At 37.7% G+C, this 25,765-nt stretch overlaps 1 protein-coding gene across 4 annotated transcripts in view; it reads right to left on the reverse strand.

The window, feature by feature from the left end:
- Positions 1 to 25,765, reverse strand: part of STAU2 (staufen double-stranded RNA binding protein 2) — a 171,721-nt gene that overhangs the window by 109,851 nt on the left and 36,105 nt on the right. For all 4 annotated transcript variants that reach the window (XM_039379843.1, XM_039379845.1, XM_039379844.1 and 1 more), the window contains exons 6-8: positions 10,851 to 11,010; positions 6,745 to 6,852; positions 292 to 504 (exon numbers count right to left, since the gene is read on the reverse strand). In XM_039379843.1, the coding sequence (XP_039235777.1) occupies positions 292 to 504; positions 6,745 to 6,852; positions 10,851 to 11,010 (481 nt within the window). The remainder of the gene's footprint in view (positions 1 to 291; positions 505 to 6,744; positions 6,853 to 10,850; positions 11,011 to 25,765) is intronic.

Raw genomic sequence — 25,765 nt, forward strand, 5'->3', positions numbered from 1 at the left:
AAAACTTCACATGGCTGTACAGAGCTGCTTGGAGGGCTTGATCCTCTACTTAGACTTGATCCAAACCCTTGAAGACTTCAATTATGTGAGCTATTTACAAGCCATTATGTTTGAAAATTCCACAGCATTCTCAGGACTTAAAAAAAAGGCATATTAGCACGGGCAAACAATATTGACACTAACAAGTAACTGTAACAATGTAGACAGAAAATGACAAATAAGCCTTTATTGATTTTAAATCTGACTCTTTGTGAGCAAACATCCTTAATTCTGTCAAAAGTGGACACATACCTTCAATATTGTTTTTGGACGCTTTTTAAAGTAAAGTTTTGGCTTTTCAATCACAGGAAGAGGAGGAAGTTTCTTAAGTTCTTGTAGGACAGCCATTGCAGCGCGTTTCTTTGAGAGTTTCTTACTGTTGCCTTCTCCTTCTGCAGTGAATTCTCCTACTGTAACTCGTGTAACAAAGCTCTTCATGTGCGGAGGTCCACTTTCTTTAATCACCTTTTAAGAGAAATTGAGTCAAATCACCCTACAAGAAGATAACTTAATGTTTGAATCTCTGCAATGAACTTAGTACTAATGCAGTTTTCCTGCTAACTGAAGGTATTAGATGGGTTTTCACAAAACTTGGACAAGTTTTAATGACAGTATAAGATTTGAGGACAGAAAATTAAGACTAGTTAGATAAAGCAAACCTAACCACTATATTCAGTGTTTCACAGAAAATACCATAGATCTATATTTTTTAAAATATTTATAGAATAACACAATATACAACAATAATTCATATTTAAACCAAGGCTGCTGGTTTTTTCCCTTGCAAGGTGCTTCACACACTAAAGAAATTAAATCCATGAAGGTCTACCAGGTTTTGGTTATTTCTTTACATAAAACATATTCAAAACTGTATTTATATGGCACCTTATTTCAACCTGCTCATTTTTTTTCTATTATCATTGAAACATAAGATGTTCACAGTTCCAAACTTCAGTCTCAAAGATTCATATTTTTATGCTGTCCTAGTTGCAGGTAGCATGCCTGCTCTCTACTCTTACCTTGCCAGAGTACACAACTCAGAGCGATATCCCATATATTCGAAGGGTTGACACAGTTTTGCCTCCATGATTTCAGCTGTCCCTTCCAGCAGTACCAAAAGAAATTACCAAAAGAGCTACCATAACTCACACAAAAGCCAATCATTTCTGAAAAAAATTTATTTATTCACTCCCTTCCGAACAGATTCAGGATGACAGTGAGAAAACCCATGTGAAGAAGTACTTCTCCACTACTACAGGGTAGAAAGAAATTAATGAAAGCTGTACCTTCCTTTGGCTCTTTTTCTGTCTTCACTTTCTCACACACACACACACACACACACACGCATTCATCTCCTTTTAGAAGGCTATACTGTAAGGATGCACTCATCCACAAATCACAGCACTGCAAGTGCTAGGATAGCCATCTCTTCATGTATGCACCGTTTACTGGTCTGGACAATGTCTATCAGGAATTAGAGACCTCATTTGGGAAAAGGTTCAGTTATTTTTGTTTGATGGGCGGAAGCAGCTACCTAATTTAATCTTTGTTATATGTAATATGTATAAGGAGACAATTAGAATATCTGACAGGCATCTCTTCATAATACCTTCAAAATCAATATAAATACCAATTTTTTTCAGTAGATGGAATTATATCAAACCATTTGTTGAAGAAGAGTAATGCTTGAGTGCAAGGGAATTGAGGTAAAGGTGCAAGGGCCTTCTTGGTGTAATAACTATAGTTTTCATGTGCTGAAACCTTCAATCTTAATATTATTACAACATGTTTTGTATTAAAGTTCTTTTTATCAAGGTCGTGTCCCTTGCATTATTTAGTTTTGCTGTTGCACTGTAATGAGGTCTCCTAAGGCTTGTATTTCTTTTTTAAGCTCTCTTTTGTGGCAACTTCAGCAAATACATACCATTGCATATATCTATAAAAAGACATAAAACGAAAATTAACGGACAACTTTGTCCACATTTTCCCAGAATATGATGACATCTATGCCAGCATGGGATTTTTCTGTTGTAGTCCAGGAATGTTCCCACTCTGAGACTCCAGGTAATAATTTCAGAAGTGTTTTCAAGATTGCCTCACTTGAAAGTTGCCCACTAGTGCTTCACCATGAGAGAAGGCAGCAGTGCTTTTAAGGCACTGACCCACACTGAGCCACGGGATGCTGCGCTGCATGCACCAGAGCTGGGATGAGCCCAGTTCCAGGCTCTCCTGCTCTCAGACACAGCTGAACACCTTCATTGCACTGCAGCGTTTCCCACTCTGTTTTACAGACATATCTTAATCCATCCCTGTACATTGCTATCCAAGTATTACACCATGCTGTCTGTAAAAATGTCATGGCTAAATTAACCTTACTAAGATCCTTAATCTTTTTGTGGTTCTACTAATACCATTATATAGGTGTTTCTCAATATATCATCATCATGGTTAGGCTTCGTGAACGAAGATTTGGGAAAGGCTCTATCCACATTTGTTACAGGCACGCTGGTGGCTAAAAAGGCCAATACGAGACAGACACGTCCGATTGCAAAAGGCACAGCAGAAAGACTCCTTAGATGGTATATTCTGCAAGACATGATTCTTTCTGCATTGTCTTTTCTCCTCGAGAGTGATCCTGCGTGTGTTCTCAGAGGAGACAGCTGCGTTATAGATGGTGTGTCTCCAGGCCTCCCGATTGGAGGCCAGAGCAGACCAGTTATGGTGATCAATATGGCCAAGGCTGAGATGTTATTTCAGGGAGTCATGCAATATAATGTATTAATAAAATATACAAGAATGTCTACACTGACCAGATGAAAAAGGACAAAATAAGTTGCTTAAGAAATATAATTACTGAGTTCCTAAAATATTAGTTTTATACAAGTTTTCTCATATATATATATATAAATGCACACATATATATGAGAGCAAGAATGTTAATACAAAACCAGATTACACTTTCATATACACAAAAATATATTTCTTAATATAAAACTAATGCATTCTGGTGTGTTTTTAATCTTTTAAGTTTTAAGTATGTGACACAAGGTAAATAATTGACTGGAAAACATTAAAAACTGTTTCTTTGTTAGTGTGTAAATGGAAAAAAGTCTGTGTTGTCAATGGAATGAATCCCATAGGATTCAGATGGGATCTGGATCAAGCTAAACATCCAAATGTGGTAATTAAGCAAAAAAATATTTACCTAACAATACTTTTGGTTAACCCCAGATCTTTTTACTCCACATGATTTCAAACAGTTGTGCTATGAGCCTTGGGACAGAAAACACTAGAAAGAAATTCAACCTTTGCTATCCAAGAACACTATATGCGTTAGGACATTAAACTATTTCCTCAGTTGAAAGATACGACCTGTGGACCAAATCATGGTTAATTTAAAGCTGAGAATTTGATTAAGGGTGACAGTTCAATACACTTTTCTTTTTCTGTTCCATGGATTTAAAGAATAATTACAGCAAGAGAAAACACATGGGGCGAAAACACATCTAAGGTCAAATTACATCAAGAATGAATTTGGCTCAACTTAATGAATCATGCTGACAAATGTAAAACAGCGGTACGATTACAGTGAAAGAGTAATGCTGCTTCAATTATTAATGAGACTCCAGGTAGAAAATTCAGAGGATTACAACAAGATTAAATGGACATTAAAGAAACCCCAAGAAATAGAGGAGACAAAAATCGGATCAACAAACCCATGTCACCTACATCCATGTATCCGTGATTATTTAAAAGTTTTAAAATACCAATACATTTCCAGGTGCTTGTGTGGCCAGACATACCAGATTTTCTCAGTTAAAAAAAACCCAACACCTGGATGTCTGGGTGTAAAACTGCAGTGAGAAAGGGTGACCATCATGCAAAACCCAAAACCCAATTAAGAGCTACTCAGTAGTCAATCATCCAAAGCCTTAATCCGAGAGCAGAAGCCAGATAGGTGTGAGACTTCCTGCTGAGAACCAGTCTCCCAGAGTCAGCAATTTGGACTGTTGCTGGTTCAAAATAAAGAATGTCTGTCTTACTTTGATAAGAGTGGGATATAAGCAACTGTATCTCTTTTTCCCAGCAGACCACTGGTCAGGGATGGAGGGGCAGAAAATCTGCCTGTTCAGGCACTCTATGCCTTCACTCCTGATACTGACAATGAAAAAAAATATATTATTGTATTTGCTATTCTAAAGAAATAACATTACAATCCAAAGAAAATACTGAAAATAATATGACAATCTGAAACACCCCAACATGTTCTAATATGAAGCTGTTGACCTCCATTATGTTTTCTAGGATCACCAACTCCTTACTAACAAATAAGAAATAAAAAAAAATATATCTTGCAAAATAACTGAAAAATGCAAGACTTTAGCCTACTGCTAGAGAAGGAATAATAAGCGAAATGACCATTCTACAGGTACTCTTAACAATTCCTACAGCAATCACTTCTGTATTCCTTCTTAAAAACTGTTCATTGAGAACCCCACAAATGCCTTACAGCAGTTGCATTTTGACTTAAAAGCTGATGAATCAAGGTTAGCTAAGGATGTGCCAGTGAAAAGTATGGAGTAAAGCTTGTTCTTTGTTAGAATTCAATGTTTCTCTTTTAGTTAACAATTTAATAGATATAAACTCCTTAAAACTCATCCTAAAGTTCCTAGGCAACTAAAACTAGCCATATTACATGAAACAGGATTGTCCATCCCTCATGCAATTCTGAGGGCATGCTTACATAGAACTTTACATATATTTATGATGATTACTTCATTACATAACACAGCACTGTTGGAACATTGGCTAAAGCTTTGTCAGATGAAGAAAAGACAGATTATTTTATAGCTACTGCACACAAAATAAAAGCTAGAAAAAGCTTTGATGCCTGCCTGGAATAACACAAGACCATTTGTAAATAAAATCCTATTAGAAACATCAGATCCTGGGGATTACCCATAATTGCTTAGTAGTTTTGTTGAAAAATAAGCCAGAACCAAGTTCAATCAAAACTCTATTTAAGACTGTCACCTTTACTTAGATTTAAAGGCAGGAAATAACACAAAACCTGTCAGGAGAGCAAGAAACTGTCTTTTTTCAATGTTGCTAACATTCTTTGGCAAGTGACACATTAGACTTTTCCTGTACTAAGTATCTCTGCCTTCATTTTCTCCTTACCAAATGCTCTCCCCTAAGTAAGCTGAAACAGGAATGAAGTTCAGAAGACATTCAAAGCACTATCCCTCTTTTCTTTCCACCCTCCAAGCTACTCTGTCACCAGTGACCATACATCTTGTATTTTAGTGCGTTGATTCATATGGAACTATTCCAAACACTTTTAAATATTTAAGGTAGAAAACAATGTGTGAAAACTGAAACTCTAATTATAAGCTTCCTTTTTGAGACACAGGCATGTGTTTCCATTATTCCTGTCTTATATAAGAGTAAGGTTCTTGGCATGTAGTGGCAAACTGATACTCCAACACGCCCCAACACCCCAGTTTCATCCTCTAGATTTTACATTCTCTTAACTTTCTAACTAGCATGTATCACACAGACCATATATATGAAGCACAAACACTTTTGTTATGCCAAGGAATTCCTTAGTCACAAATAGTATTCCTTGTCTTTGGCTCTCTGACCCACGTTATGAGAGATTTCTCAGATTTCTAAGAAGGTCCAAATAGCTCATTTGATGTTGGCCAATTCAGGGACATGGGCCAAACACGTCAGTAAGCTGCATACAGCACACTGTAAGGCATGCCACAGCTTAGTTTTTTTTGTTTTTTTTCATATGCAAATACATGCCTATACTTTAAAAGGAAAAAGCACGGGAGAAAATAACCATCACCAATATAAGCACTATCCACGTCTTTCATACATACTCAGTTTAAATGTAAAACAAAAAGCAGAAAATCAAACATTAAAAAGCCACTTATATTAACATTTTCTGCATTAAAAAAAAAAAACCAAAAAAACCAAAAAAACCCCACCTTGGAAATCTGGTGTGTCCTACCACAACATTAGAATTTTACAACAAGCTTTTGTAAGAACTTTCTCATCAGAAAAATTTTTCTCATCGGAAAAATTTAGTATCACTCATTCTTCCGTACTTACTTAACTGATAGCATTGGAGCTATTCCAAATATTCTTTATTACTTAAGATAAACAAAGGTGTCAGAAGCAGGTTCATAGATAAAATCATATGAAACAAACAAAAAAAATCATGAAGGTTTAAGCAGAGATAGATACGAAGTCAAACAGAGTGGAATACAAAAATACTCATGACTTTCTGAAAACAGCACATCAGAGGCAAAATGTTTCAGTGGGAACTTTTCTAGTCCATGAGTGACTATAGTTAAAGCAAAAACTTTGGGTAACTGTTTTGAAGATTATTTCACATAAGACTGAGTGTGGCTATCAATTCTAATCCCACAGCCCTATACAGAAGACGATTTAACTGTCTTTCTGCCATCCACTTGTTTGCAAACAAGTATTAGGTCTCTAAGAGTTCTGAAAGAGCATCTATTTTAATAGTAAAAAAATCAGTGTCTTAGACTCTGATACACTAACAATTTTTAATTTGTCTGCATGAACATTAAAGTCATTTTCATAGTGTATTACTATTATTAACTGTCTGCAGTTGTAATGACACTTTGTTTTAATACTTCTTTAGTAAACAGATAAAAATGTAACACATACCTCAAAACTGACAGGTATATTGCGCTTCAAAGCGATTTCAAACACTACACTGATCTCAGACTTGTTTGCATCTTTATCTTCTTCTGATTCTTTTCCTGTTTCTCCATTCTGAAAATGATGCATACATAATCATATCACAATTCTTAAAAGATAAAAACAATATATTATCCTTCTCCCCCAATTTCTCAAAGACTTTTGAATTCTCCTGCCAGGATGTAAATCAGCGCTTGTACATCTATCTCAGCACCCCATTATCAGACACCTGCTGACTGTGAAGCCATATATAATGTGCTTATGCTTCATAACAAAGGAACACATATACATTAATTTTTCATTAATTATAGATGGCAAAATAACAACTCTGGATTTTAGTCTTATTGATGACATGGACAACAATTATCTGAATACACACTTCTTGTGTCAAACATGACGATCAAACACATCCTTCGATCTGTTTCTCAGTCGCTCTGTGGGTACCCTTTCTAAGCAAGGAAGAAATCTGTACTTCTTGGAAAGTACAGAAGACAGCATTTCTCTCAGAAGAAATTCAGTGAATCAGTCCCACACTTGGACTAGGTCACCAGGTTACAGGTGTCCTCAGCAGGTCCAGCTGGTTAATGGCCCCTCCCATCAACTTCCCTCTAGGAGTTATGACCAGTGTGAAAAGGTAGTGACAGAGAACAGCTTGCTCAACACAGAACATTATTTATTTATCCGTAGGAACATAACAAACAGAGAGGCTAAGAGATAAAAAAACAAAAGGCACATGCAAACATTATCCTGCCTAAAATTCAGCTTTGCTTTACACTTCAGGAAATATTAATTTTCTCAGACAACAACCAGCATAGGGATCAGTCAGCCTTTTGCAACCACTGCCTTTTGGTGTTTGTCCCCCAGGCTGCATTTCCTTAGTTCTCAGAGGTTTCACTTTCAGCTACTTTCAAACTGCAAAGCTCTGAATGCTTCAAACTGGGATCTCTCAACAACCATGTAACCTTGGCCAGGCTCCTAATTTTTTATTAGTGGAGGTAAACTTCAAAGACACTTGGGCTGAATTAGGTGGATTCCTGCAGAGCTCCCGTCTTACATAACAAAGTCTGATCTAAATCATCAGCCACTAGCATAGCTACAAAAATGCAGATACCAGAATTATAAAACACCATTAAAAAAGCACTAGAGGTTCTTCACATTAAAATGAAACTTATCAATCTTTTATCTATCATTCATTAACTCTTAATGTATTAATCCTTAAGACAATGCAGGACCAAAAATCCAGCACTCAAGTTACAGCATGCAGACGTGGAGCACTTTTTGTCTCATTAAACTTTTGAGTCTGAAAACAGTCATTTACATCCCTGACATTGATCTGGAGCTAAATGCAAAACAAAAAAATTATAAAGTTTATAGAACCTGCTGAAAACAAAGGGTGCAGTGAAAAACAATAACAAAGGTAGTTAGAATGAAGTTATGCAGCACCTCTAGCTCATTTCATACACTGAAATCATGAATGTAGGTCATTACTTATAGGACCAGCAAAGCATTGATTAGGTTCACTGAGAAAGATCAACAGAATTAAAAGGACAATATTTAAAGGGGAAAATATATTTTGGAGATATAAAGAATGGGGTACTATTATTCTGTTAAAAGCCTTAGTGAGAATATTACTTGGTATTGTATTCAATTAAGTTTTGTACTTTATAAAGGACATTGATAATCAAAAAAGCTGACAAAAAGAAGACATAAGGATGAACTACTGATTAGAAAAAACAACCTTGCACTGACATAGTATGAAAACAATCAGTTCTATAAAAGGATTCAAAATTACTTAAGCATAATTTGTAAATATACATGAGGGAGAGATTTTTGATACCCGTTTGTTATATTTAGCAAAGAAAATACAAATTAAATAGAAAATGAAGCTAGGTGTATTCTAGAAGAGACACCTCACAAATTATCTTTGAAACGGGGAATAATCAAAACTGGCATAATTTACATAAAATAATATAATGCCCACTGGACTGTCAGCAAGCCTCCAAGTCAAGAATATTTAGGTTTTCTGGCTGTACTCTAGCTTAACCAGATATGTATAGTTTAAACTAGAAATTACTGTTTAAAATTTCATGATTAATACAAACACATCTGTCCAGAAAATACCTTATTGTCCCTCCTGCCCTTAAAATTTAACTCCTTGCATATTTTTCCACCAAATACAGTAGAGAACTTAACTGTAAGTGGAGAAAAGAGAGGATCAAGACTTTAAGGCTTAGATCTTAGTATTGAGCAATAACGTTTCAAGCCTTAGACATATGACTTCCCTAAGGATGATGAAATACGTTCAGGAGTGCCTCAGGCACTTTGGATTTAAATTTGATCCTCATTCCACAACTGACACTTTAATTGTAAGGCCTTTCTTAGCCTCACATCTATGAGACAGCAGAGGTGCTTTGGCAGACACACAATAGCTCTTTTGTGAAAGCAGGTTCACATTCGCTGCAACCCTGCCCTGTTGGTTGATTGCTTCTTGTTTCTGCTCACCTTACGCTCTTCTACATGTTTGTGCAATGAAGTATTAAGACAGCAGTATTCCTCTTCAGTGGTTTAATATGGATAAAAGATTTTATCCTTAAATAAGTTTTTTTAAAGAAAGGAAAAAAAGGGTACCTTGAAACGAAAGAAGAATATACAGAAGTCTGCATTAAGTAAACATGGCTATGAAAGCCGAAAGATAAACCTGTGTATTTCCATAGATCCCATTCTAGTCAAATTCACTGAGTTACTAATGGGATTACCAGATGGGTAGGAGCAGGTCTGTCCTTGCTCCCCTCTCTCCTCTCCTTGGGAGCACAGTGGCAGTGACTGGGGAAGAAAGAAGCTCAATCTCATAATGTAATCAAGGCCAGTCAGAATCTGATGTGTACTGGTTCTGATCCATGCACAATGTTCGAGGAATGACGAATCAATCATCTTCCAAAGGTGACTCAAGACGGTCAGTTTTGCTGAAGGTTTTACTGAGCTGGACCACGGTCCGTGGTGAGGGCACATACCACCACTGCAGAGCAGCCCTGTGTGCATTTCACGTGAGCAGCAGCAGGGAGAAGCCTGAACCTTGTCACCACAAAGCCCTTAAATTCTATTTCAACCAGCTCCCCGTTCTCTGGAGAGCTACACTCAGCTCCACATGATGCAATGCTCTGTAATCCCTCCATCATGATCTAGGCAGAGAGTTACCTCAGCTTGTTACCTCCAGTCACCCCCAACTCTAAACCATGAAGTGTCAGAGATGTTTTTTCATGATTCACCTGCAACCAGCCCACCTTCCCCTCAGCATAACCAAGCCACAGAGGTTTTCCTGACTGAGGACTTGATTTAGCCTCCTACCAAAGGACACTTGCTATTGAGATTCTACAGGATCTCAAGTGGTCGTCAACTGCTGCACCAGAAACTCACAGTTCTCCCAGAGGTCTTGCAAGTATTTGGCTTCTTTGACTGGGAAATATTATTATATTTGTCCTTTCAATTTACAAAGATTATTCTGAGAATAATTTTTCTGTTAAATATTTTTTAAAATATGACACAATGTTTTAATTTTTAAGCAGCAATATACACCACTTATAAATGTAGCAGTGAGAAAGCCAATTATTTAAAAAGGTGACTAAAAGCCTATAACCAGGTGATCAATAACTGCCAATGAGCTCCATCGGGTTCTTAAGTACATTGGGGACAAGTAATTTCAACTGTAAAAATTGCATTAATGGCACAACACATATTTAAGGTTAATAATTCATTCTCCATAAAGTCACTGATTAAATGGACATTTTCTCCACTTTTGGTATAATTTCAAATATTTCATTTTATTTTGATTTTATTTTTTACTTAATCACTGTTGACAATCCTATTTTTAAAATGTCTACTTATTTTTTGTTATTTAAGTCTAGTGCTATGTTAGGTGTGCCTTTATTAAGAAATGAGTAATTTAGTATTACTTCTCTAATTACTGAGGCTAATATGAAAAAAATACTAAAAAAAAACATTGAAAAACTGGCAATGAAATTATTCAATTTGGTATCTTCACGTGAAGATTAGGAACAGTTTTCTGAAATACAAACCTGAGGTAATTTTTCTGGAATAGGTTCATTCTGGAGAGCTTGAAGAGCCTTCATTGCAGCATTATGTCTAGCAGCTTGACGAGTCTTTCCTTCACCAAAAAACTCGCTGTTGCCAACAGTTAACTGGACATAGAAAATTTTAGGCACTGGGCAATGATACCTGGAAAAAAGTCACAAAGAGAAAACAACAATACAATTTAGGAATTTTAGCCAACCATTTAATATAATATAGAGTAGTACTTGCAGATAAAACATTATCTTTTCTCACAGAATAAGACCCAGTAGCCAAACACACGGACTGCACCTCAGCAAGGCAGTTGGTAACTCTGAGAGCAGCTCCTACATACAAACCATCTCCTCACCTACACTTGTGAGCTCTACTATCTATCAGCCCAACAGCCCAGCTCTGCTCTCTTCTTGGTTTGAGTCTTGGGAAGATGAAAACCTAAGGGGAACCAAAAATTCCAGTGGAAGCCACGCCTGGGAGACTACTTCTGTCCCACAGACAAGTGGCACAGAGGAAGAAGGATTGTGAGGTCGCTCACGTGAAACTTGTCAGTATAGCTCAGCTCTAAGGGGCAACAAAAGGCAGGTGGCAGAGAATATACGTAGCAGAAATGGGTCCTCATTTGACAAATAACCTGTCCATATTTTACAGCAATGTAAAAAAGCCCAGGATTCCAAAAGCATGGCCAAAAGTAAGGTCCATTACAACAAAACTAGATTCACTCAAACACAGTACTAGATTCATTTAAACAAAGTACTACATTTTTCTCATTCCTCTTAAGGGATCCTTTTTAAAATGTGTTCTCTCTACTTTCATCTCCGGACATGGATGGTGATTTTTTGGTATGAAGACTTCCTGAATTTTCATTAATAATTGTAACCCATTTATTTCAACTGTAAAACAAAAAGTTTACCAGAGAGCAGCACACTTCAAAACCAAACAACTGCAAACAAGCACACCGGTCTCAGTGTCCTTGAACTTTGTGCCTAATTCTAAAAATACGTTTATGTGGAAAGAGCAAAACCATAACACTGGCTCCAACAAGCCTCTGGCTATAGGGCCTTGGAGGAGTGAGCTAAATTGCCTTTATGACATGCAAAAAGTGGGTATTTACTTTGATTTCTTGTTTACAGTTTAACACACTTATAGGGAATTATTAAGGCCTGGAAATGCTTTTGCTTATGTAGCATTTTCACAAAATTATAGAATAACTCAGGTTGGAAAGGCTTCCGGACATCATCTGGTCCAATGCAGCACCCAGAGCATGGTCAAGCTCTGAAATTACCCTGCCTTATTCAGGCATTGTCCAGGATATTGTGGATATCCTCAAGGATGAAGATTCCACAACATCTCTGGACGACCTTCCAGTGTTTGACCACTCTTTCTGGAAAACAATTACAAAGGTTCTACATGCCTAATGGAATTCAAACACCATGGTGCCATTAGTTAACTAAGCAGCTGTCAAGCCAAAGAAACAGACAGTTCAACAATGTCAACTTCTGTCCCACTCCACTGTGTCCTTCTTTGCTTCTGACATAGAGCATTCACCCCTTTCCTCCCTCTTCTTCTAAAAGCAAACACAATATCAAGACACTACCAATATGACAAAATATACAATAAAAAAGTACAGCGGCTTCAGACTGAGATTTACCTCAAAAAGAATGTCAGTTTTTCAAATGAAAAAGGATATAGGGTATAAGGATCTCCCCTATCATGCTGTAGGTCCTTAATTACTTGTGTGTATACAATTGGAGTGGGACGCTTCAGTCCTGTTTAGTTGGTTTTAGGGTCTCTCTTGCCAACATCACCCTTAAGTTTTTGCCTACTAACTTGATCCATCACTTCTTGCTTGGTTATAGGTTAACTCCACTCTCTGTCACCTTAAGGCTCTATTGACCAGATTAGCCAACCTGTTGATAAAGATGTTTGCCCCACTCGGTCAGGTGGATCCCATCTCTTACAAGCATCGATCCTCAAAGAAGTTGCCACAGTTGTAAAAACCTGATCTCTCTTGTCATGCTTACTTATGCATGTCCCCTTACAGCACCATTGGTGTCCACAATGAATCCTAGCAACAGCTCTGCAGCTAGTTCTGACTCAAGGTCTTTGATGCACCAAGGAGAGTTGCTCCAGATGGTGCTAGGAACCGTGTCATGTAGTACATCACCACCACTGCTGAGCACACACGCACCATCCTCAGCAGTTTCTGACTTCCTTCTGCATGAACTGCTGTGCAAACTGCTGCATCTGCTGGTTGTCTCTGGGAATGGTGTTCTAGGCCCTGCACTTATATGTGCTTCTCTGTAGTACCTGCTGAGAGGGTGCTTGACCCTCTCTAATCAGGAAACAACTGGAAGGAAAGCTCAATGTAGCTTTTGATCAGGACTAGCTGACAGCTTACTGGCAGCTGCTGAATCTTGCTAAAAGGCACAGCCTCCAGTAGCTATCCTTTCCCTGCAGCAACAGGCACCCTCAAGTTCCTTGAAGAGTTCCCAGAAATCCTCTCACCATCCCAGAAGATCTCAGAAGATGTAGAACTAGAGCCTGGAAATGGCTGCATGTGTTATGCAGCTTAGTATAGGACAAGCCATATTATGCAAAAGCAGTAGACATCTTGATAGCATGTCCTACCTCATTACTTCACAATCTTCTTTAAACAAAAAGAAATATAGTAGTGCTGTTAGCAACTATATATATTTAGGGAAAATACAATATCCATCGGAAAATACAATATCCTGTTTCCTGTTGAGTTACTAGGCCTACCTTTCCCTCCATTGCATGCAAAGGAGGAAAGCACGTGAACTTAATCCACCTTATAAACTCAAATCCCACAACAGGCCTTTGCTTTTTCCCTCCCCCCTTCCTACCTTTTCTTTTAAAGAGTGTTTAGGGAGCTATTTATGTGATAATATGGAAAAATTATATTCAGCCCATGGCTCTAGAGCCTCGGCAGCTCTTTGACATTGGCAGAATGATTAGGCTTTTACATGGTTTTGATTAAACTTTTCTTGCTCTGCTTGGCCTCAAGCAGAGTCAACAGAGCACTGATAATATGAACATTGCCAGGAAAGTGCAAAGGAGCACCTGAAATCCTCAGAAAAGGGACTATATCTGCGAGGATATTGGCTTCTCTACAACGGAGAGCATGTCAAACAGAAACAACATCCTCTTTTCAGTGATGAGGATAGAGACTGTATTAACAAAAGCCTCAAATTAATCATAATATTAGAGTCTGAAAGTACAGTGTGACAATTAAACTTACTTTTCATAATGAATGATTCTGCATCCTAAAGATGTACACTCATGTAAAGAACAAGCCTATGCGAAGATAAAATTATGTATCTGCCACTGATCATTAACAAACCTTCCCAATATATTATATATGAGTTACTACAAAGGGTTGAAATAATTTACCATCTTCTGAATGTTTATCTAGAATTTTTGATTATTATGCAATAACATATCAGCACAATATTTTCAATCACGTGTCAGTCCTACACTCCTCAGTCCTCTGTCACTCTGTTCAGCCACAGAACTGAAACAGTCAGAATTTCAAACAGCAACGCATCACCTACAGACTCATTAGGCTTCTAAAAGTTTTTAAATTACCTTCATTTAAAAAATATGCATCTCCCTGCCTTCTACATGGTAGCTACGAAGGCTAGGATTTTCCTTGGAGAAAATTCTTATGTAAAAGCGATTCTCAAGTGATACTGGCACACTCCTCAGAACATAAGCTGACAAATACAGCCAAATGACAGAGGATTATAAGGCTAGAGGACAACAAAAGGACGTGTGAAATGATACATTCAATTCAAGAAAACAAAGTGTGATAAAGGATAATACACAATATAACCTCTAAAAACAAGCTCATTTTCATCTGGCTCTTCTGGACATTTGTGATTCTTAAGAAGATTCCTCGAATAGGAGGTCTGGAAAGCAGGTTCCCTTTATTCCCTCCAAGTTTCAGAGTATCGGTAATCTACTTTTTAGCTAATGCCACTGGTATCACTTTAGAATAGTCAAAATGAAAAAGGGTATTTGCTCCATGACCGTGACCTTGAATGCCAAGTTTCAGCAGTGAGTAAATATTTACAACTAGTTATAAACCCCTAAAAATAGGGGTTCATAACAGAAATGCTGACAGACCTTAACTAAGTTGGTGTGAGCGGGCGCCACTATAATTAAATAAATCACCAAGGTCTGTTGACAATTAGAAAACTCATTTTGGTTTGCCACAGAGACAAACAAAAATTCTGTTCATTATAATTTTACTGGAATATGATGTCATAACATGTAAGCATACTGAAACAATCTGCTGCTTTTCTAGCCAAAATATTAATTGCATACTAAGGAGCCCTTGGGGCCTCTTCCTTTTTGGCCATCAAATCCACTCACATAAAGACAAATAAAGTATTAGTACATATGTTATGTGTTCATACTGCATTTCCTGCATTTCTCTGGATTCCTCAATGGCATAAATGTTTCTGATAAATATTGTTACTTTATTTTTAGAAGGGGAAAAAAACAAGTGCAAGTTGCAACTCACAGAAACCAGGAATTTTATTTAGATTTAGCTCCATGTTAAAAACTCAGTGAGGTTTTCTCTGAATTCTAATGATCAATATATTCTTCAACTATGTAAAAAAGAACAAATAAAAACAATTATTTCCCGACTACACAAGTTTTTTAGGAAGTATTACCCTATTCCCATTTCATAATGCAAAGTGAAGAGAAACTGGGACCATTTTGGCCAAGATGAAGACCACTAAAATACAAGATACAACACGGTATGGGAAAGTCATTCTTCAGATGCCAGGTCAATGCTGAAAGGGTCATTCTGCACAGGTTTTCGCTCTGGCTCCTTTTCCATATGAACTCAATCAAGCTGGCAGCCCTGCTGGCACTGCTTAATCAGGAAAATGCTGTGGAGCTTTGTGAGTGGAGGGATAGAAAGACACAGACCATGCAGGGAGTAGGAAACAGCATTTGCTGTGGATAACTTTTTCTCTATAACATTTGAAATTTCTCTAGGGGAGCAAGTTGCTTAGTGCAGCTGTTCCCTGGCTATGTCCTATTTTTCTAAGCAGTCCATTAGCCACGTACATGAACTCACAGATGTGAGTTCTATGTTTTGAAGAAGGAAACATCCAGTATAGTCACTTTTGTCTTCATACAGTGCATCTTCTGGTTCTTTCAGCAGGTCCACAACACCACCTGGGAACAAAGAGGCTCTCTTGTCCAAGTACTCCTTTTGAGAACTACAGTTCATTATTCCTGAATTGTGTCTACGACAGACCAGGCCGCCTGATCAAGGAAAGCCTATTGGTGAAGGCTTCTCGCTCCAGCCTCAGGAATGATTGTTGCCACAGGCTCTTGTCCTGCTGGGGGACTTCAACCACCCTGACATCTGCTGGGAAAGTAGCATGGTGAGCTGAAGGCAATCCAGGAGAATCCTGGAATCCTCTTAACCGGCCTAGTTAAAGAGAGAACTTAGCAGCAACTTAGGGAAAAAAGAGAATCTATTACCTGTGGAAGGAGGGTCAGGTAACTTGTGAGGACTACAAGGATTGTCACAAGGTCATGCAGGGAGAAGATCAGAAGGGCCAAATCCCACACAGAACTTGATTTGGCCACTACAGTTAAAGACAACAAAAATTTCTATAAATATATTGGCAGCAAAAGGAGAGTCAAGGAGTGCCTCCATCATCTGTTGCATGCAGAGGATAGTACAGTGACAGGGGATGAGGAAAAGGCAGAGGTACTTAATGCCTTCTTTGCCTGTCTTTAATATCAAGACCAGTTTTCCTCAGAATAATCAGGTCCCAGAGCTGGAAGTTGGTAATGGGGAGATGAGTGAAGCCCCCATAATCCAGGAGATGGTTAGTGACCTCTTATGCCAATTAAACACTCACAAGTCTATGGGCCCTAATGGGATCCACCCCAGAGTAATGAAGGAACTGGCAAAAGAACTTGCCAAACCACTCTCAATCATCTACCAGCAGTCTTGGTTAATTAGAGAAGTTCCAGCTGACTGGAAATTAGCAAATGTAAGGCCCACCTACAAGAAGCATGAGAAGGATGATCTGGGGAACTACAGGCCTGTCAGCCTGACCTCAGTTCCGGGCAGGGTTATGGAAGAGATCATAATGAGTGCCATCACACAGCACATACAGGACAACTAGGGGACAAAGCCCACACAACATGGATTTACGAAACGAAGGTCCTGCTTGACCAACCTAATCTCATTCTATGACAAAGTGACCCACTTAATAGATGAGGGAAAGGCTGTGGATGTAGCCTGTCTAGACTTCAGTAAAGTCTTTGACACTGTCTCCCACAGCATCCTCCTAGAAACACTGGCTCCTCACAGCTTGGATGGGTGGATTCTGATGGGCCCATGGGAATCTCATGAGGTTTAATGAGACCAAGTGCAAGATGTTGCACCTGGGTTGGGGCAACGCCCAGTCTCAATACAGAGGGGGATGAACAGATCGAGAGCTGTCATCCTGAGAAGGATTCGGGGGTTGTCCTAGTTAGGACAGCTGAGATCAGTTCATCATGGTATGGGTGTAACCCAAAACTGTGTATTCTATAGCCTTCCATGCCATTTCCCAGAAACTGTTGTCAATAGACTATTTGCACCCTCTGCCCATAGAGCCTGACTCCTCAGGCTATAAACTAGGTGTTAAGAGGCCTGTGAGATAGGAGGATGCTCTTGTCCTCACACCCTTTGTGGAACTCCCCGCCCTGAGGGAAGTACTGAACATTCCTGCCTGAACTGGAGGATATATAATCTTGGAGTCTCAGAACATTTTTTAACCACCACTTGTGGGATCCAGAGGAAGACTGCAGCTCATCGCTCTCAACCAGACTTAGACCACCCTCAACTGGACTGCAATCACCACTTTGACCAGACTGCAACAGCTCTCCCACCAGCAGGTTCTTCCCCTCTCCCTTTACTTTGTTCATGCCCCAGGGTATACATTTGGGTTTTGTGGGTTAAGACCAATTGTTTGTTTGTATGATTGTACTTACTGTATTATTTTAATAAATTGTTATTCTGACTTATAATCTCTCCTTTGAGTTGAGTTCATTTCCCCTGCTGGTTAACTCTTAAACCAGCACAGGGGTGCTGGTGGATGAGAGGCTGGACATGAGCCAGCAATTCTTTACTGTGAGGGTGGTGAGGCAGTGAAACTGGTTGCCCAGAGAAGTTGTGGATGCCCCATCCCTGAAAGTGTTCAAGGCCAGACTGGATGGAGCTCTGAGCAACCTGTTCCAGCAAAAGGTGTCCCTGCCCATGGCCAGGGGTTGGAACTAGATGATCTTTGAGATCCCTTCCACCCCAAACCATTCTATTCTATGATGAATTAGTCTGGTTTTTCTCTTCTAGATTACGTTCACATCCTCCAAAAACTTTCTTAATGTAAAGTGAGCAAGGCATATGTATTGCTTTTAGCCATAGACATCCCTTATTTGAATGTTGACCTCCTCTCAGCTACAAAGGTGAGATTTTAAAAAAAAACAAAAGCATGTATCCTTGTCCCAGATTATTCTCCATTTGAAAGAGATGGTGTTAAATTATAATCCAAATCTTTAAAAAACTTTGATTTAATTTGATTCAGTATTTTTTCACTATTTAATATTTGCTATGATCAGTTATGAAACCAATTTTGACCTATTTGTAGAAAATCTTTATGCAAAAGAATAGACTATGTAAGAAATGTAAAGAATAACCATGTGATGGAAACATAAAGAAACAGAAAGAGATTCAAAAGCATCTGTTCATTTTTTAAAAAAATAGTCAGAAAACATAACAAAGATGCTTCCCATTTTAAGACATAGAAACCCTGAACCTTCTCTATTTCAAATGCAAGAATGTAAGCAAATCCTACATTAAGCGGTCAAGATCCATGAGTTGCAGGCAACTGCATAATGTAATCCTCTTTATCTGTTAAGGTCTATTAGAAAACAAATGAGATTACGTGCCTCTGCTGGGAGGATGATCTAGAAGCTGAGTTGATACTTAGGAATCTCCTGATGTTCAGCTTGGCTATACTTTTACATACTTTGTTTTGTGTCAATGCTATCTTTTAACTTATATAGCTTATTTACTTTTTTGTGGTTTACCCTCCAAGGTGAGCTTTCCCATTCCCTGACAGCCTTTGCTTTGCAAGGGAACAAGTCAAAGTATTTCAGAAGTCTTCTGTATAAAAGGCTACCCAGCATCCTGATAATCTTTCAGAGCCCTTCCCCATACTTGCTCCTGGTCTTAAATATAAAAGCCAAGAGCAGTGAACAATATACTAAAGGCTAACAGTGCTCTGGGTAATAGCAATGTTTATATATCTTTACCAGAAATATTTTGCTCAACACATCTTAACAATCACATTTGTCTCTCCACTAATTCAACCACATTAGTTTTTCTTAGTTTATCTTCCAAATAGTTAAGAATATAACACTCCTGTTCTGTGATTTCCAACTGAATTACCCTTAGGTGACAACAGAAGGTATTAGTATTACTAGTGCCTATGTTATTAATCTTACATTTTACACTGGAAAGATCTAGTCTCATTGCATTTCTAATATATCAGCCCTGACAATCATCCAGCTCTTCCTGACTATCTTGATCTTCCTGTGCAGCAATGACAGCCTTCTCCATCTCATGAACGTTTTCCTATTTTTTGAGCAAACACCCTTAACAAAAATAATTTAAAAGGTTGCTTCTAAAACTAAAAGAACTGTAGTTAATAATCTTCCTCCTAGTTTGACTTTTAATACTGCTGATTATTTTTCTTTTCCTTTCCCACCCTGCATTTCTTATACAAATCCCCATCTCCTTCAGTATAATGAAAATATTATCCTTATCTAATGCTATAAAATGCTTAACGGAATCCCACAAATATAAGATTTACTTTATTCTCTTTACCTAAAAAAATGAGTTGACACATAACATGTGAGGTTAACACATTAATCAGACACAATCTACCTTTAGTATACAGTAACTTCAGGCTGAGTTTTATACCTTTTTACTTGTATGTTTTTATTTATACTTTCTTTCAAACTTTGTTATATATTAATGATGATTCCCTTTTCTATCTTTTTTTTCTTCTTTTTCTAAGCTAGAGGCTATGTAGTTCCTTCAAGCAGTATGAATAACTTACTAAAAAAAAAATTGACTCATGTTTTCATGATCACAATATCGAAACATTCCTGAGTGAAAAACAAGAGGGAGGAGGATTCAGTTTAACATAACATTATCTAATGTGGAATCTTCCCAGAAGAATTTGTGATGACAAGACAATAATATCGCCACATCACTATTTCCCTAAATTCCAAGTTGCTCAATACAGACATTCTACTGAAATAAATATTCATTATTTATTCTCTGCATTTACCACTACTTTGTTTACTATTTATAGTATATATGTATGCAAAGAAGTAAAAAACAGTTGCTCATGAAAAGTAATTAGGAGAAACCAACAGAAAGCTCCAGACACTACAGACTTTAACAGTCACAGATGAAGCTAACAAATAATAGAGCAAACATATTGAGGTAGCCATGGAGCACTACTTATAGAGAGATGCTTCCATGAAGAGTAAGTTCAGGTCTCTGCTTCCACTTTTATTGCTCTCTCTCCTTCAAGCTAAACCCCTGAAGTTTAGATGAAGCACTTGTCAAAGTGCCAGAAGGGTCTCAAAGCCAGCCCAAATACCTTTTTTTAAAAAAAAAGAAAGAGAAGCTAGTGCAAGAGATACGTGAGGAAAAAAGAAAAAGGCTAAGAAGTAAAAGGAAAAAAAAACCAGGGAAAAAAGGCTCATGAGAACAACATTCAAAAGTTATGCACATTGAAGACTAAGATAGAAAAAAAACAAGTGAAAAATAACAATTAAAATCAAGAAGACAGTAGAGAACAAAATGTTATGCGCCTCTGAAGAAGTATTTTCATCTATCAATTGAATAACTAAGTAATGAAAATGGTCAACAAAACTTCAACTTCTTCTTGACTGCAAAACCAGCATAAATAACATAAGAACATAAAAAGAACACTGCCTCCAGAGTTTAAGACACTGGAAAATGTCAAGTGGACAATGTTGAAATGGAGATGGGGGCTGGGGGTAGAAAAAGATAAATACAAGGAAAAAGAAAATGTTCTTTTCCATGACACAAAACCAAGTACAATAGGAATAAAAAGGAAAACATAATGAAACTGTGATGCATGCTGCATACTTAGAGGTTAAAGCAGACATCCAGAAGACAAATATCTCAAACTCTTATCTACTTCAGCTCATAAAATTTCCCATGAACCGTATTACTCACTAATCTTTACAAGCATGCAGAGTGGTTACTAAGAATGCCGTCCAAATATCCATTACAGTAAAAGAACATAAACAATGCTGCATATCTGACTACAGTATCGTTTTCTTTTTACATAAGAAACTCATGTAAAAAAAAAATCATGTCATTTGCCAGCCTAGACACTAATCAAATGAGAGAATGAAGTATCTCACTCATTTCATTTTATCATGTATTTATACCAGTAATATAATATTAATAAAAATGTTACTAACAAAATCATCTCAGGCCTAGTACTTCACAGGACTTAATTAACCTGAAAGTCCACAGAGGAAGAAGGCCAAAGAAAGCTCACAGCATAATTCTCAACATCCAAATTAACCTCAATTCAAATAATTAGTGTGTACTAGGCTACATTCTTTTCCCACTTGGATGAATGTAAACATACAGACATTAAATTGCATTATTGTGAGTAAAAATTTAACCTATCACTTTAAACTTGGCAATTAAAGGATTGAAAGTAAGAATAAGATGAAAAATAATACTTAATTCTTACTTAGCAAGCCACCTCTCAGCAGCTGAGTGTAGTTAACTGAGGATGCACACTCTCCTACATCACTAGTTATCAGCTCTGCAACCTCTGAAAATGGCTTCTATCCAAAAATATTCCCATCTGTTACATCAGACTTGCAAAAAGAATGTGAGCTAGAGAGAGCTTGGGCAATTGGAAAGGGAGGGCATTTTATGTTGTCCTGCACATCATACCGGGATGCTGACCCAAATGTGGATGGCCTTATGAAAGAAGCTTAATCTACAACTGGGAGGGAAAGGGAAGGAGTCTGTAATCAACCATAGAAAAGTCTGGAAGGGGCAAAAAGGTCAGAAACCAAAAAGATCAGTGGTGAAGTCTTTTAGTGCTTTGAATTCCCTTCTACTTGAAAGCATACAAAGAGCAGATTTCCTAGGAAAGCTTATGAATAGCAGACATAATACTCTTTCAAACTTTATTGTGCATAATGGATTTACACCAATGACTGACAAGTAAACAGAAATTCATTGTTAATAAAAATGCATAAGTGATGCAATGAAAGTAGTGGTGGTCACCAATGCACAGCAACTTGTCTCAGTTGGTCCAATAAACACAATTTAGTACTGAATATTAATAAAGAAAAAATGTTAGATCACATTGGATCAATACACTAAAATACAAGATTGCAGACTTGCTAAAAGGTAGGAAATGTAAGAAATGTTTACAAGATGGGGTGGAAGTTTATTCTAGAAAGAAAGAACTCAAAAAAACCCTTGAAGGACAGAGATAACAAGGACTGTTAAAATGGAATCATAGAACCATTTGCTTTGGAAAAGACTTCTAAGAACATTGACTCTAACTATTAACTGAGCACTGCCAAGTCCTAACCACGTCCCTAAGTGCCATATCGACATGTCTTCTAAAAATACCTCCTGTGGTGGTGACTCAACTACTTCGCTGGACAGCCTGTTGCATTGCTTGACAACCCTTTCAGAAAAGAAATTTTTCCTAAATTGCAAAATGGTTAATATGATCTTTGACTTAGTAAACAAGGTCAGTATAGAGATTACCTTTACTGAAGGAAAGCAAGGCTCAGCCGCTGATGTCCACCTCCTTAAGAATTCTCATTTCTGTTTCACTCACACTAATGTCAGACTTGAATCTAAATCAGTAAGGTGATTAGACTCCACATTCTCCTCTTTTGTCATGGAACAGAACCTCAAAGCTATGAGAGTTTTGGGTTGGTTTTTGTTCAGAGGTGATTTCCCTTTTAATCACAACACTGAGGGATTCGGCCTCATTTCACTAACACATGTAATCCACACAAATCATGGTGCCAAAGTACCTGATGAGTACCTGTGAGTGCAGCTATCCTTTCTGTGACAATAAAAACCAACTTAAACAGGCATTCTTCTTTAAAATATCCTATAAAGACAAGCAGATCTTCAGAAGATCCTAAGAATTAGAATTTCAGAAGAGATGTCAACTGTACTCTCTTTCACAGAACACAAGCACCCACCAAAATCACTATTATAGACAACATTTGAAGAGAAACTGTTAACACGTGGTTGCTGATTAAAAATTCTGCATTCAGCATCCATATATTCTGTTACAAAAGAAACTTGAAAACCTTTCTTCAGAATATTTAATACTTTCTCAATCTGTGATAGAACTTTCAGTTCAAAAGCAACAAAGACCTTGTAAGGAAAGAGTTCAGTCAGATCTTACTGAGTTATAAGTTGTTAAAAATTAGCTACTAACCTTCTTTCTGCTTGCTTCCCTCAGGAAAATTATGGCAGCATCTCAAAGTAAAGTTTGAGCTTTAACAGCAGTTCATCTCTGTCATTACCAAAAAGAGCAGGCAAAGGAAAAAGAACCTATTTACTGGTAACCAAGGTTCAGGTTCTGGACACAGCAGAAAGGCTGTAACAACAAAGGAGACCACATAGGTTTGTTTCCACTGAACCCACTATCTCTCAGGTGTCTCGACTGAAATATCCTTAGTTCAGCAGAAGTATAGGAAAAAGATAAGGGTGAATAAAAAGTTAACTGTGTGGAAAGAACGAAACACACCCAAAATATTCCTGCTCCTGGAGGAGCACTCTGAATCAGTGCTTGTTTTTATACATACCAACAAGACTAGTCTTCTGTCCATATCCTGAAAGGAAAGCTGACTGTTTTAGAGGCAGATCTACGGAGATAACACCCAGTGAGTTGCAAAGCCAACAGACTGAAGAGATTCACAAGGTGCTGGGACAGGCTGTTGGCTCTGAAAATCTTTGGATTGAAGGTTTACAGGAAGTTTCTATAGTGGAAGAGTAGTGTTGAAAGACAGACATGAGGAAAGTAAAGATAAGGATTGTATTACACCGCTTTATGTTTCAGCCTATGTGAGAACACGAAAAGTCACGTCTGAAACTTGAAGACACATCTGGAGCCAGATGTACTTTCTCCAGAGCAGAGAAAGATCTGAAGAAGTTGAAAGCCTAAAGAAAAGAAGCCTGTTCACTGAAAGAAGCTTCAGAAGAAATAGTCTGAATATCAGCCAAGGACCACAAAAAGAAAGGGCAGTCCCCTCAGCGGACAGAGCAAGAAAGCAAGTGGTCTGGGAAGGTCACTGTATCCTGAAAGAAAATGAATAAAAATATTAATTACAAAAAGATTGAAGTATTAGGGCTTAGAACCTCTTGTAAAAATAGGGCCAAGAGGTCATTGACAAAACTACTTAATCTTGAGAAAAGACTGTTTAGAATGTTGCAAGAGTGTAAAATGTCATGCCTGACACATTGCATTTTAGGCATGATAAATGATGACGTATCTAGATGCTCTAAAATTACGGTTAAAAAGATTTTAATGATACCAGGTAAGTGCATTGACTTGGAGAATGAAGAGAGGTTGTACTGAGAATACTACCTGCAAAGCTTACCCTCTATTCTGTCAGCTTGATTTTTAGCCTACATAACATTAACAGCTGTCAAATAATACTGTAAATACACTCAAGAGTATATATTTTATTGATCCCTGATAGATTAAATGCACCCATTAATGCAGTGGATGGTAGTGACAGGATGCCTTTACCAGAAGGATTATAGGCACATTGTGCCAGGACACATCACCCAACACCATTTTGTGCACGCTGTGGAAATTCATGATAACAGGGTGAGGGGACTGCAGAAAAATCACTTTTTGGACAGAACTTAATGGAATCTATAGATTCCATAGCAGAATCCGGGTTTTCTGATTCCAGATATATGCTATACAATTTAAAACACTGTAGAAATTAAACATTAGCTATTAAAAAATTTACTGCAGGAATAAATAACCTCTGTCATTTAAGGAATCGTAATTTGTTTTAAGCCAACCATACTAATCACTATTGTCTAAACTGATAGCTACTGGCAATGGCAAAGCTCATCACCTGCAAGCTCCCTTGCCACTGTTCTTTTGGGAAAACTATCTTACGACAAACAGATGTTTCTGCTGTTTTAAACCAACAGGAAATGGACTGACTCTCTCCCTTTTCCTTTCCTAGAAACAGATACTAGCAAAGAAAAATCCTAGCACAGCTGTACTCAACACTTTTCTTATAACAATATGTCTGTGTGGGAGGCAGGCAACGAGTGGGAACAAACAGGCCAGGGGAAGTGAATGTAGCATGCAGAAGAAGAACACAAAGAATTAATTTAAAAGTCTTTGAGTGGATTATTACACCATAATGTCAATACACTAGCAGGGAAATAAAAGGGTGATGTACGAGACTTTGCTTTAAGATATGATCTGAATCCTATCTTAACTGGTAATGTACAAAACTGAATCAACTATCAGCTGGCGATCTCAGTTCTTTCCAAGTGAATAGATGTTCAAGTCATCAGAAAGCTTCATTAGTATGAACAGACTGCAGGTTTAGTGGCCAAATTTCAGTCTTATCTTTAGGGAAATGTGTTTAGATCAAGCCTGAAGAATGAATCAATATGATGAAATGCTTTGTGCAGATAAACCAAACACTTCAACTGTCACTGCTGGTGAACTGGCGCCTTTCACTCACACTAGATTTATATAAAAAAGGAAAACTGCCATTG

The sequence above is a fragment of the Pipra filicauda genome, unplaced genomic scaffold (genome assembly GCF_003945595.2).
Source record: "Pipra filicauda isolate LSUMZ 115617 unplaced genomic scaffold, ASM394559v2 scaffold177_size2800117_pilon, whole genome shotgun sequence".
NCBI lineage: Eukaryota > Metazoa > Chordata > Aves > Passeriformes > Pipridae > Pipra > Pipra filicauda.